The sequence below is a fragment of the Peromyscus maniculatus genome, chromosome 6, assembly GCF_049852395.1.
Source record: "Peromyscus maniculatus bairdii isolate BWxNUB_F1_BW_parent chromosome 6, HU_Pman_BW_mat_3.1, whole genome shotgun sequence".
Classification (NCBI taxonomy): domain Eukaryota; kingdom Metazoa; phylum Chordata; class Mammalia; order Rodentia; family Cricetidae; genus Peromyscus; species Peromyscus maniculatus.
In genome coordinates this window covers 95,673,996-95,688,642 of record NC_134857.1, presented here as the reverse complement: position 1 = coordinate 95,688,642, position 14,647 = coordinate 95,673,996, and the positions used below count along the sequence as shown (strand labels likewise).

At 42.5% G+C, this 14,647-nt stretch overlaps 1 protein-coding gene across 1 annotated transcript in view; it reads left to right on the top strand.

Annotated features, from left to right (window-relative positions):
* The window catches only part of Slc30a7 (solute carrier family 30 member 7), a 63,972-nt gene that overhangs the window by 24,047 nt on the left and 25,278 nt on the right, over positions 1-14,647 (top strand). Inside the window, exon 8 of the mRNA XM_006977818.4 lies at positions 3,242-3,377. Within this exon, the coding sequence (XP_006977880.1) occupies positions 3,242-3,377 (136 nt within the window). The remainder of the gene's footprint in view (positions 1-3,241; positions 3,378-14,647) is intronic.

Genomic DNA, 14,647 nt, shown 5'->3' with positions numbered 1-14,647 from the left:
TGTCATATGTGAAGGCATCAATTAATGATACCTAAACAGGAGCTTAATGTCGTATAAACAGTATAAACAGCACCAGCTAGAGAAAACTAATCTGTCTGTGAGCTCTGTTACTTTCTTTTGGGGGTGGGAACCAGTCTTTCTCAGTTTCCTGTGGACTATATTGTCCAGATTCCCAGCTCCCTGCTTCTTGATTTTTTTTTTTTTTTCTAGTTTACTTCAGTCTGGTTTTCTTGGTGGCTTTAGATCTAGCCTCTCCTGCATGTGTTTTTCTCAACAATTTCTTGGTCTAATCTTACTTTTTGTGTTTCTCCATAGGGAAGAGTTTATTTTTAAAGGGCTTGGTTACCCGCTAGTCACCAATTTTTCATTTACAAAATATATGGAATTGCTTTAAAAATAGTCTTTACACATTTTTGATGCAACTGTGTCAAGTGCTGTCATTAGCTTTGATAACAATTTATATTTAGTTATGAAAAATCATGAATGGGAGGGAATAAGCTTGATATAGCCTTTTATCATCTTTGTATAAACAGTGATGAAAATGAGTTTATATTTCTGAAACGCCTGCGTTTTGGGGTCTCCAGAAGGCCAGGCGGAAGCTGAAGGACAGCTGTTACCTTCTGGTGTGAAAGCTTTCCTAGCCAGCAGCTCTGCAGACTGTCATCGCGAGCACTCTGAGCTAAGGCAGGTCTCAGCTGCTTGCTCGTCCTCTGTTCGGCTTCTGGTGCACCAGATTTTAGAGGTGTGAGAGCATTGGTGTGTTACAAGTCTTGCATAGCTTCAATTTTATGTGAGTTAAACATACTTTATCTATTTCTTTAGTGATTTTTTTTTTCATGAATAGTTACTATAAAATAGAGTAGTTAATGATGTGTGCTAATAAAACCTACTTTCTGGCTAGGAAATTGCATGTAGGCAGGGACTTTCCAACCTCAGGAGAAGCAAGAGCAAATTATTTCCCCCCTTTTTTCATTGTTCAGAGCTATTTTTATTTCTGTTCCTACCAAAACACTGATTGAAGAATTTAAAAGCTTAAAACTGTTATCATGTTTAAGAGTTTGTAACATAGGGACTTTCAAGTGTATTGATTTATATCCATCTTTTTCATTTTTATTTTTTAAAGCCAAAGTGGTTTTGATGGGAATATATTGTATTCTTTGGTATTTAAAGTACCGTAGGGAAGCTTGTTACGTGTAAGAATTTGCCAGTGAATTATTTGTTGGGGACAATTCTGGGGCTGGTGAGGTGACTGGTGTAAGGGCACTTGCCGCCAAGTCTGACGACCCAAGTTCAAACTTGCGGGCCCTCGTGGTGGAACGGGAGAATCGACTCCTGTTGTTCAAATCTTAGATGGTCTTTTACTAAAAAACCCAGAGCCAGATATCAGGGTGAAAGCCGAAAGATCAGAGAAGCAGGACAGCCAGCCACTAGCTTACCTCTACAAAATCGTCAGCCTCAAGAGAGCAAGTTCCTGTTTCCTCACGCCTTATACCTTTCTGTGCCCTGCCATACTACAACCTGGGATTAAAGGCTTGTGTGCTTCCCACGCAAAGGCCTGAGATCTCAAGTGCTGGAATTAAAGGTGTGTGCCACCACTGCCTGACCTCTATGTCTAATTTAGTGGCTGGCTCTGTTCTCTGATCCTCAGGCAAGTTTATTAGGGTACGCAGTATATCACCACAGACCACCACAAGGTGTCCTGTGCCTTCCACACATGTGCTGTGGTATGTGCATACATGTACACACACATCTGCACACAGATGTAAAATTTTCTGCAGAGGAGTCTGCACGGATGAAAAGGAATAGGGGGTGTGATGGAGTGCCATTTGCTGTGGCCTGCTGTACACTACACGATGGCAGTGAATGGTCTTTCCCCAGCAAACATTAAGATTTAATGGAGCTGGTGGTGGTGGTGGTGGTGGCAGCGGTGGTGGCAGTGCACGTCTTTAATCCCAGCACTTGGGAGGCAGAGCCAGGTGGATCTCTGTGAGTTCAAGGCCAGCCTGGTCAACAGAATGAGATCCAGGAAAGGTGCAAAGCTACACAGAGAAACCCTGTCTTGAAAAACAAAAACAAAAACAAAAAAAAAGGAGACGAAAGAAAGAAAAGATTTAATGGGACTCATTAGTGGTCACAGTTTAAACTGCTACACAATTTCCTTTAGTTTAAATCAGTGCATATTTACCATTTATTGTTCGGGGAATCCGACATGAATTTCTTAGCTGCTCACAGTCTTCCATGTAGAGCAGTTGATGGTGCTCAGGACTAATGGGATTTTTGCTGTGTGGTGAATTTTGCTCATTAAAGATCTACAGATTGAGCCAGGCTGTGCATGGCGCACCGCACGCCTTTAATCACTCAGGAGGCAGAGACAGGTGGATCTCTGAGTTCAAGGCCAGCCTGGTCTACAGAGCAAGTTCCAGGACAGGCTCCAAAGCTACACAGAGAAACCCTGTCTCCAAAAACAAAACAAAATAAAAACAAAACAAAAAACAAGGACAAAAAATCTACATGTTGAGTGGATTATTGTCTTAGGTATTTTCTGGAAGAATTGTATATGCAGCTTCTTTCTTGAGATTTTTATGGTTTTCCAGGCAAATGTCACTTATCTTAATAGTATATTTTAGTTCTTAAGCAGCTAACTAGTGACTTACTCAGTACCTAATATTAAAGGTTCAATGTATATTTTCTAGTCATTTAAAAGTATTCAGATACTTGTTTTTTTGCATGGTGAATTTGAGCATAATAACAGATTTCAGTGGTGAAACTGTTTGGATAATTAATATCAGGTTAACTTGAGTTAGGGTCCATATGAAATTCTAGCCTTAAGGCAATAATTTTAATCACCAGCAGAGGGCTCTGTGTGTACATGTTTTCAAAATGAAAATGCTTTCATAACCAGTTTTTTTTTCACCTGATGCCCTTTCCTTCTCCGAACAAATTATTTAACCTTTTTCCTTTTTAAAGTAAAGGTGGACTTCATAAATAGCATTTGAAATAAATTCTACTTTCTCATTTGTATTGTTCTATTAAGATCGAGTATAACCTACGGTCAGATGTGTAACTGGTGTTGTGAAAACAGTGTTTCAGGTCATAGGTTTTCTGCTGTGCAGTTCCTAAGCAGTCAGTCTCCTCCTGACTGATTTTTCATTGGGTGGGTGATGGTATTTGACATTTTGGGTCCAGTCCCAAGAACTATTCCTATTTTACAGTTTTAATGTTGGTGATGCTTTCTTCCCAGGAGTATTTTTACACATCCTCGCAGACACACTTGGGAGTGTTGGTGTGATCGCCTCTGCCATCATGATGCAGAACTTTGGGTTGATGATAGCAGATCCTATCTGTTCGATTCTCATAGCCATTCTTATCGTTGTCAGGTAAGTGGCACACTGGGTTATTATCTGTTGTTGAAATGAGAGGGAGGCCACTCAAAACCATGTGATTACAGATCTACAGTGCACATTGTCTGGGCTTTCCTGTGGGCTTCAAGGAAATTCTTGTCCAGATTCTCTTTTCATCTTCACATTTCCATGCCTTTTCTATTTATATCTTGCCTGGAGTTTAAACATTTCTTTGTGGTTTTGACGTTTAAGCCTTTGATCATAATTCAAATCTTCAGTCATACACTCTATCTATAGAATAAAATATTGGCAGTGTCAACTGCATTAACTAGACTATTAGTTTATATCTAGACGTGGCAGTGTTAGACTCTAGTATCGATGTTGCCTCTGCTAGATCTGTCTTGAATTGTACAGTTTTGTTATTCTTTTTCTTTTCCTCACCTACCCTGGTGCTAGTGCCCCATAAAGACATTGCACATCCGTCCTCAGTGACTGTTTGCCACAGTGCATTGTGTAGCTAATATTATTATTGTCTTAGATCTTTTGTCCTAAAACACACTTCACTGTTGGCTTCATTTTTATTTTTTTAAAAAATGGAAATATGTTCTTTAATCTTTCAGCATTTAATTATTTTAAATTTGCATAGTATGTCTCAGTTGGAGTGTTATCGTTTCTCCATCTCTACTCAGTAGAAGCTTTTGTGATGAAAGTGAAGACTGATGAGAAGTGAGACTGGAATGACTGTTTATAACTCAGACTTGACTAGGGTCGATGTAGGAGATTGCAGTGCTAAAGTTGGAGGTGCTTGTTTTTCCCTTTCTGCCCTAAAAATAGAACATACATTTTAAACATGCAGATTATTCTTTAATTATTTGCACACGGAAGCAGGTGTGTATGGAAGCCTTTCTAAAGCTCAGAATGACTTTTCCTCATCTTTGGAGGTCTTAGCCAAACTCTCTTGAGTTAGTGTAGACGTGCCAGGCTCCTGACAGAAACGTTAATGTCTGTAACCACCTGTCTTGTTGGGGGCGCCTTGAGTGCGTTTTGCCTTAGTGTGTGTTACAGTCTCAGTTGTCCTAGTGGTGTGGAAGAGTGTGATCTTAGCACTCCCTTTACTCTGCGCCACCTGTCATCACCCGAGTTCTGCTGTGGTTTGATGGGAAGCCATGATGGCCTCTCCGTCCCCCGCCTTCTCCTTTCCATGCCGCAGTGACAGCTCTCTGGGGAGGACTGTGTGACATACTGCAGTTATCTTGCTTTCAGTCCTTGGACTCTATCTCAGAAGAAAGTTCAAGGCCCATGGCGGCTCCCCCCACAGTGTTTCATCCTCTCAGCCTCTCCCACCCTCACCTCAGTTCACTCTCTTTTCCCCAGGGACAGTCTCTTCTCTTCAGTGTCCTAAAGACATCATCAAACTCTCTGCCTTCCCATTTGTCTTTTCTCTTTCTAAACTCTTCTTGCATTTGATACGCCCTTTCCCTCAACCCTAAAGATGTGTGGACCCCAACTCCACATTCTTCCTATGAAGCTTAATCCAAATAGCACCCCTTCAGGAAACATTTACACACACACACACACACACACACACACATACACACACACACACACACACACACACACCAGCTGCGAGCTGTGTGAAGTCCTTCCCTGTAGTGACTTCAGCAATGTTCCCTTCCAAGGTGTTTATCATAGTGTCCAGAGTCTGCCTTATGTGTCTGCAGCTCCGGGAGGGCAAACTGATACCCTGTTATTACAAAGTGACCATATGATTCTCCTGTGAAGAAATTGGCACACCCCAGATTTGAGTCAGAAGAACTTAGGCTTTTTCCACTCTAAAGGGTCTAATGTCTATCCAGGCTAGTCTCAGAGTTATGGCAGTTCTCCTGCCTCAGCCTTCCAGTTTGGTCCCCCTAGGGGAAGAAAAGAGTTATGTCTTATAGCTGGGCACGGGTGGTGCGCACACCTTTAAACCCAGCACTCAGGAGTCAGAGGCAGACAGATCTCTGTGAGTCTGAGGCCAACTTGGTGTACAGAGTAAGTTTCAGTATAGCCAGGGCTGTTACACAGAGAAACCCATCTCAAAAAAAAGAATTTTATTTTCTAAATTGGAAATTCTTTTGTTGTTATATTCTTATTCATTTGTTCTACAAACAAAAATCAATAATAAATAAATGCATATATGCACGCACAACAGACTTACCTTGCCACAGTGTCTAATACATTTTTTAAAATCTTTATAAGCCGTCTTCAACAAGTAGCTCTGAGATTCCTGCTCTTTTGATCTTATCTTGCCACAGGGGAGAGAAAATCAAATCAATAGATTGACACTCCGATATGAAATGATTATTTCTTCATCCTAAGGGAGGATGTCATGGTAGTCACTGAGCTGTTATCTGAGGTTACATGATAAGGCAAGTCCACAACTAAATGTCGCCAAGAGCTTTCCAGCCTAGGGACCAGTTGATAAAAAGGCACATGGTTAAAAACAGCTACCCTAACGGAGGCCAGTGTGGCTGAAGCACAGGGCACAAGAGGAGAGTGGTTTGGGATGGAGCTGAAGAAATATACCAGGGAAAATTACAGGGCTTGGAGGCGGATTTCATTTCAAGTGCAGTGGGAAATGATAATAGAGTGACCCTTGGTCCATAGGTTTTGTTTTGTGGTGCTGGGGACCAAGCCAAAGCTTATACATGCTAGGCAAGCACCCCATCACTTATCTTCTTACCCTGGTTTGTATTTTTGAAATTTATTTTATGTATGTGAGTGTTTTACCTGCATGCATGTCTGTGTACCATTTGTGTGCCTGGACCTTCTGGGCCCTGGAACTGTAATGTTAGCTGTGAGCTGCCAGATGGGTGCAGGGAACCGAACAACCAATGTTCTTAGCCACAGAACCATCTTTCCAGCCTCCTGATGTGAATTTTTTGAAAATAGTTTTTAGCTGGGCATGATACCCTTAGTCCCAGCACTTGGGAGACAGAGGCAGGTAGATCTCTGTGAGTTTGAGGTCAGCTTGGTCTACAGAGCGAGATCCAGGACAACCAGGGCTACATAATGAGCTCCTGCCTCGAACAAATTAATTAATTGCATAAAATAAAATAAATAAAGATAGAAAGAAAGGAACTCTTTTGAATGAAGCCGAGGTTGCAAGGGGCACAAGTACATACAAGTAGGACCATCTAGAAGCTGCCGTAATGGACCAGGGAGAGGCCATAGTAGCCAGGTCTAATCTAGCAATGGAGAGGTCTGAATAAAGCCAGGAAATGGGGTAGAACTAGTGAGATTTGCTGTGGATATGGAGGTGTGGGTCAGGCTTAAGCGAATGGGAGCCGTGGCAATGCTTAGAGCTCTTATCTGGGATGGACAGAGGCGTTGCCACTGAGAGAAGAGTGGTGTTTCCCCTCCCTTTGGAGGCACTGTAGATCAGCGGCCATGTTCTGCTCATTGCTGGTTTGGGATGCTGCGTTAGTTACTCATGTGGAGGCTTCCAGCAGGCAGTGGGTGTGTAGATACAGGATTGCTACCATCACCCGGCTACCACAGCCGGGAGTTTAAAATCCCAGAACAGTGGTCAGCTAGCAGCCGGGCCCCGCATCCACTCCTTTTCCCTGGAGATGTCAAACAGTCTGTGCTCTTCCCTCCTGAAACTGGTGCAGCATCGGTTCCCTTTCAGTGTAGTGCCCCGGGCAGCCTCAGTCAGCCAATTGCAAGTACAGACCCTTTTTATTTTTGTTTCTGTCCGACTGTTCAATTTCCAGAAATTTTTAGTTTCCATATACTTAACATACTGATAAACAAAGGAAGGCATCCTGATTGTAATACAATGAATTACTGAATTACAATGAAATGTATGATGTGCCTATTGAAATGTGTCACATCTCACCTCTTTGAGACAGTGGATAACTCCGGTATATTTAAAGGTCATTCAACAAATGCTGTGGTACCTATTCAGCTGGGCATTTGATCGCGTAGCAAATACCTTACACCCATGGGGGAGCCGGTAAAGCAAATGGGCATACAAGTAGATAATAAGACATGCACAGTGCAGGGCAGCAAGGCACGAGGAGAGACATGAACACACTGCTCCAGAGGCCTTCTGGAGAAAGTATTTTCAACAGGAAAAAATAATTGGCCCCCATCAAATGCTTTTGGGATGATTGGTGACTTATACCCAACCCTGGGGAGAGTGGCGAGAATGAAAGCTTGATCAGAGAAAGCATCGAGAGACCGTGTGTGTGTGTGTGTGTGTGTGTGTGTGTGTGTGTGTGTGTGTGTGTGTGTGTGTACACGCGCGCGCGTGTGGCAGGGAGTAGCCATAGTCAGCTGCCTTTTGAAGCCTCTCACTGTAAAGGGGAAAAATGTGATTGCCTGGCAGCACCCAAGACCCACTTTGAGGTTTGTGGTCATGAATTTAGTATAAAAACAACTAGTATGGGTGTATGTTTCCTCTAGTCTTGTTCAGCTACTTAGTAAGAGTCATAGAGGGATAGAAAGAATTGGGTTTAATGGGTGTGCAGTTTTGTAGATGAGTGCTACCGTGGTAGGGGCAAGGTAGGAATTAAACAAAGGGAAATGAACTGACGTGTCAGCTGTGCTCTGGAGCAGACCCCTGCTCAGGAGTCATTAACCAGTGCAAATCATATGTGTGTGTGTGTGTGTGTGCCCGCATTTAGATGCAGGCAGAGCACTAATACAAATAAAATAAAAGTAGTGTGGCATGCTTAAAATCACCATCTGAGGTCTAAGTTATAGTCAGCAGATGGAGGAAAAGAGCATCGTAAAAAGGAGGGCTTGTCCGTGTGGATACTTAGACCGAGAATAATGAAAGACAGGGGTAGAGGTGACAGGTAAAAAGCCAGTTGCTCAGCTCTTGAGTGACTAAAGGAATGACCAAGAATCGTGCCCTGGTATTCAGATGGTAGACGAGCAAATGACTTGATGGGCTTGGCCTTTAAGGGGGGTGTGGTGTGTATGGTGGGAGGATGGGGGTGAACAGAGTTTAAAATAGAAATAAGCAAGCAGGCCCCCACTTTCTCCCCAGAAGCCGACCTAAGAAATTCTAAACTTTGTCTAAACTATCAGCTTTTTTGTCTTTGCTCTGAAACCCACAGTTGGATGAGGAACGCCACATTCAGCAGTCAGGTTATAAAGGAAGTGTTCCATTCCATTCACAAGATGTACTTTCTGGTGTCACATTGAGCCTGTAGATGCAGGGCGTGGTGACAGGCACCTGTGATCCCAGCACCTGGGAAACTGAGGGAGCAGTCCTCAAGTTTGAGGCCAGCTTGGGTTATACAAGACCTTGTCTCAAGAAAAACAGAGAAGTATTTTTCTTTCCTACCCCGTACGTGTTTTCTGTGTCATTTTGCCCAGGTAAAATGTGTTGGGAAACCTGCCCCGAACTGTCTCATCTGCCTGGACTCCGTTTCCCCCCCGACAGTGGCAGTCCTCCCCACAGTTGGTGGTTTTCTCTCGGCTCTGTCAGACACAGGCCAAGGGTGGTGAGAATTCCTGGGTAGAACTGCTTTGTGCTGTGATGGATTTTGTCTCCCAGTGAAGAGCGGAGAGGTGGAATGTAGCAGCGAGAGAATGGTTTATTTCCTGGAAATGGACCTTGGATAAGGTCTACAGTGGTTGGCTCCCTTCTTCTCCCATGAGTAAAGCTGGAGCTGAAAGGAAGTAGAAAGCGGAATAAATCAGTGTGTCGTTGCAAGTTTTAAATGATGCCATTGACTTAGTTTGGTTGTGTTAACCACTTACATAAAAAGAGGTCCCTTATGCTTGAGGAGAATATGTAACAGGACACAGCAGTGTGTGTTATTGCAGGTGTGTTCTGGGAGCCTTTTAAAATCAGTTTTCTGAAGTTTACCAGTTAGCATCCTTATTGTGCTTTGAACTTATTAAAAAAATGATATAGATGCATAAACAAAAGCTTTATAACCAAAAGAATCTCTTCTTGTTTAGTATAATAAGTTTTTAAATACTACATGTTGAGGGAAAAAGACTCCAGTTTTTGAGGCAAGTTTTAGAGGCTTTGGTAATGACAAGCAATGGTGGTAACTAGAGACAAGAAATAGAAAGGCTGTGCACGAAGAAAAGCAGTCACGCACTATCTTATCTTATTCTCTGTCTTAAGTGATCACAGTCATTGTTCACACCTAAATGATTTGACCGTGACTCCAGTTTGGGTCAATTGTAATTGATTCTAATTATTTGTGGCTTATAATAAGCAAAAAGCACACACAGGAAGCTACTCTATCTTCATAGAGTCACATATGAGAAATTATAGGCATTTTATCTTTTTCAAAAATGTTTTTGGGTGTTCCCTAACAATTTCCGTTGTGGTTAGCCTTTCAAGTGGCTACATTTACTATTCTTTAGGCAGTGTGAAATAGAAGAAAACAGTCTATCAGAATTTTAACTGCTGCTTGTATAAATTTTCATGTTGTACAACTGAACAAGTTGGAACACTGTCACCCAGGAGTTACATTATTTTTTAAATCATATTTAAATCGTATCTAAGGCCACTATAATGAGAGAGAAAAGACTGACTAGTCAATCTCACTCTCTTTCTCAACTAACTATATTCTGGGAAAGGTCCCAGTTCATAGGTGATGGGCACTTCTCACTTGTGCCTGTAGAGCATGTTGGAACTGTGTTATTCTTGGGAAGTAAGTAGTCCTCACTTCGGTCATGTGTGTTCAGTGGTTGAGATGAAGAATCCTAGTTGGGAAATGCTGGCAGAGAGGCTCTGTAGAAATCTGAAAGAAACCAAATGGCTCAGGAAGCTTTTCTGATTCTATTATGTAATCCTATCATTTCCAAACATTCCATAGTTTTTATTGAACCACCTTTTCTTAGGTTCTGAGGACACTGTACAGAGCACTAATTCAGTCAGATTTTGTCATTGTCAATAAACCATGATGAAACTATTTAGAGAGTTGTGACTTCAGAAAGCTCTCCATTCGTTTCCATTTTTCTCTACACCCCCCACCACACACACACACACACACACACACACACACACACAGAGAGAGAGAGAGAGAGAGAGAGAGAGAGAGAGAGAGAGAGAGAGAGAGAGAGGAAGATCACATATATTCCACAATTATTAGTGTATGTAAAGGGTTTCAGTTCTTTTCATGAACTGGCTATGTAAGAACAGGGTTATGTCCTGGCAAGTGAAGAGGGAGCAGGGTTTTGGTTAACAGGATCATAGTACAGGAGTGAGTTTTGTTTTCATTTCAAGCTCACTAAATTTTTCCCTTAAAGGACATTGCTAGCTCAGCTGCTATATTTACCATCAGAAGTTAACTGTGCTCCAATTACAAATCTCCCTAGAGCCCACATCTCTTTGCAGTTTTTCCTAGGAGAAAATAGTGGGGTTTTGTTGTTGTTGTTTGTTTGTTTTCACACAGCCAATTAATGCCTTAAGACACAACCAATTTGTAGGTTAGGAGTCACTTTACTTCCTGTTGAGTGTTTGTTTTTTACTGAGGAAGCACTGGGCCACGAATCTAAAATGGTTATTTGTGTGCGAAGTGAAAAGAAAAGAGTTCTGTGAGGTGTGGTCTTCCCCAGTGAGCTTCTCAGTAATCCATTTGCCCTTTAAACCTCACACACATCATATTGTTTTCCTCTGTCCTAAAGTCAGGTGGATAGAGCTGCATACTCAAACACCTGCGTGCCTGTGCACACACACACACCAAAAAAGGAAAGAAAAAAAACTTATATGTGCCCTAGTGTCTGCATCCTAAGTATCACCTGAAGAAAGGTCCATGTGGTAAAGGTCTTGTCTGGACCACAATTGGGAGATGGTGCAGCCTGGTGAGAGGTCCTCACATCACTGGCTGTGTGTCCTTGAAGGAAGTGGTGAGACCCTGGCCCCTTCTCCCATGCTGTCCTCCCTGGCTCCCTGTGAAGTGAGTGGTTTTGCTGTCCATCCCTATTTTGCTATGAAGTGCTGTCCTGCTATGGGCTGGAAAACAAAGAAAACTGAGCCAAAATAAACCCTTTCTCCTTATCATTTGGTCATCTTGGTGTATTTGTTACAGTGGTGAAAAGCTGATATACATAACTGTAGCTAGAGTTTTCCTGCTTTGCCCACAGTCAGAACAAATCTTTGTCACCCGCCAGTCCCACAGCCGCTCAGACCCAACCAAGTAAACACAGAGACTTATATTGCTTACAAACTGTATGGCCGTGGCAGGCTTCTTGCTAACTCTTCTTATAGCTTAAATTAATCCATTTCCATAAGTCTATACCTTGCCATGTGGCTGGTGGCTTGCCGGCATCTTCACATGCTGCTGGTCATGGCGGCGGCTGCAGTGTCTCTCCGCCTCAGCCTTCCGCTTCCCAGAATTCTCCTCTCTCCTCGTCCCACCTACTTCCTGCCTGGCCACTGGCCAATCAGTGTTTTATTTATTGACCAATCAGAGCAATTTGACATACAGACCGTCCCACAGCACATAACAAAGTCCAGTGTTAGTACTAATGTGGTGATTTTACTAAGTAGACATTTCAGAAACTTTCTAAACCTGTGAGTACCTTACTGATGCTTCCAGAATAAATAAATCTCTTAGGATCAAAACCCTGGTATCTGCCTCTTGTCTGTTTTTCAGGCTATGGTTGTTAATAGCACACTTTAGCTTGTTGTTGATGGGAGACCCTGTGCACATGGTTGCCTTTGTTGTGCCTTTGCTCATAGTATCCTGCTCTGTGATTCCTTTCTTCCTCCTATTTCCTGTCAGTCCTGAGAGTCTCTAAGGCTCAGCTCTGATGCCCACACTTCTGAAGCTTCCCTGGCCCCTGTTCCTAACTACCTAACACCGGAATTTATCACCCTCATTTTCCAGAACAGTGGTGCTATGTGTAGCAGTGTGTCAGTAGATAGACCCTCCAGTACAATAGGACCCTCACCCTCGGCCTGACATCAGTGTTCTTTGCTCTGGATAGTGTTTGGAATTTTGGAGACCTAGGTTACGGATTGGGAGGCTTTGCTTATGGTTCTGCTTTGTCTTTCATGAATGTGGACTGTTGTTCCTTTCTAAGCTTCTGTGTGATTAAATGCCTTTTCATGGGTTGTTGGCATAGGATACTTCCAGCATTATAAGCCAAAGTTAGTAATGCAAAATAGGAATTGACATTCTATAGATTGCTTTATGATGCAAAGGGAGTTCTCAAAACCAGAGGGCAAAGATTACTAAATAACAAACAAATCTGATGTTACAGATCAGAGGCCATCAAGGCCATTTAGATTTGAACTGCAAAGATATGAGGATTGCATCTTTGCTTTATAAGTGGTAATAAAAACTTAGATATTTTCATATCATAGTAAATATGGAAGTCAGAGGTTACACCTTGTTCAAGTGTTGAGTTGAACTGTTTCCTGACCACGTACTCAGACGGCCCTATCATGTGCGTGGAAGTGGATTCATCTGGTAGGGTTGCATCCAGCCAGATTCTGCGTACTGTATGAATGTTTGTGTAGCCCTTCTTTTTTTATTTAACATTTCACATGTTAATGCCTGCCCAATATTAATCGGTGTTAAAAGTTAATAAAAAACCTGCGGCTCCAGATTCAGTCTTATACTCCAGGATGAAGCTGCTCAGTTGTAGACTTTTGAAATTTGGAGCATTGAATGCTGGGGTTTTTCTAGTCATAACTTGGATTGGAACCTTTAAACTATGTGTATAACATGTTTTAATCCAAACCTTTGTGGTTCATATTCATCTCATTTGATTTGTGGAAATATCTTCTATGTGACCTGTCAAAGCGCATCTTTATTGACAACCCTGTTGGTCAGATCACACTGTCTTGAGAGTCCTGTCCATGTAATAAAGCCAATTTTTACATTTGATCTTTGCCCAAAGGCTAAAAAGTACTTTAAACAATGTGTTTTCCCATGACAACATTTTACTTTTGACTGTGTCGAAATCTAGGCGTAGCACTTTTTCAGGCATTTGTTAACTGTGTAATAATAGCATCCAGTGCTTTATAAAAGTCAGTTTCTTTGGCTTGAGGGGTTTGTTTTAGTTTTGAACAGTGTTTCCAAATTAAAGTTGAGGTGAAGCAGCAGGAGAAACAGTAAGAAACCTTTCCTGCTAAGTCATCCCACGTTCTCCGTGTTCCCTAAATTATGAAACAGTCGTATCCAAACTTTGAAACTCTCTCCCCAGGTTTATTCACACAATGTGGCTGCAGTTGTGCCAATGACGCCATTTTTTGTTTTCAATGGACTAGCTTGTGTAAGTTACTGGCAACGACTCTGGGCTTATCAGTCGGTCAGAGATAGTTTATATCTATTTATATCAAGGACGTCTGCATTGATATCAGGTATTTGGGGCTCCTTCTGGTGAGCTGCCTCTTGTGCCACTTTGGTGTGTTAGGATGCAGAGTGTGGTTGAACTGCGGTCACGTGTGTGCCGTCCGCCTCCTTCCTCTCCGTTTGCTGTGACCTCCAGTGAGGAAGTTCCCACCATCAAAAAAGTGTTTCCTGAGGATCCTGATGCCAACCATGGCAGCCAGAAATTCAAGACTTTTACTTTTTAAAATCAACCCTCCCAGCCCTCCTCTTTTGAAAAGTTAGCAGCTTTGTGTGTTGCATAAATAAATGACATTATTTTAACAGAAGTTTCACTCTTCCCTCAAGAGTGATGCATTCTTTCTCAGGACCTGCCAAATAGAGGAGAGATCATTACTGAAATATAGTCTTTCCAAATCCAGACAACCCTAATGTAGGGCAGAATTCCATATTTCTAACTACTTGTCACTCTTAAGAGTTATTACAGGGAAAGCATAAAACTCTACCTTAGACTTGTTTTTTTTTTATTAAAGGCTTATAAGATACCACCACCACCCTCCCTCTCCCCCCTCCCTCGAAGATGTTAAGTCCTGGTATATTTTCTTCAGTGTTATTTGGGGTGCATGGGCTATGTTTTGGGAAGTGGCTGAGGACTGTATGAAAGAGGGAAGGAGCAGTGAGGAACGCTGACTACACGTATTGTCCCAGGCTGGTCAGTTAGCTCACAGTTTCCACCATCAGTATTCCGAGCAGAGCCTCGCTGGCTGCTCTGCTCAGGCCTCCCAAGGCTGTAACTAATGCGTTGGCTGGGCCCGCAGCCTCCGAGGCTCAGGGTCATCTTGCAAGCTTCTGTGGTTGTCAGCAGAAATCCTCAGCTTGCAGCTGTTGAGCTCATGGTGGCTTATTTCTTCAGAGTCAGCAGGGGAGCCGCCGACCTCAGCCAGCGCTCCAGACCCTCTTTTAAGAGCTAGGCTCTGATTAAGTCAGGGATACCCAGGTGTAGTT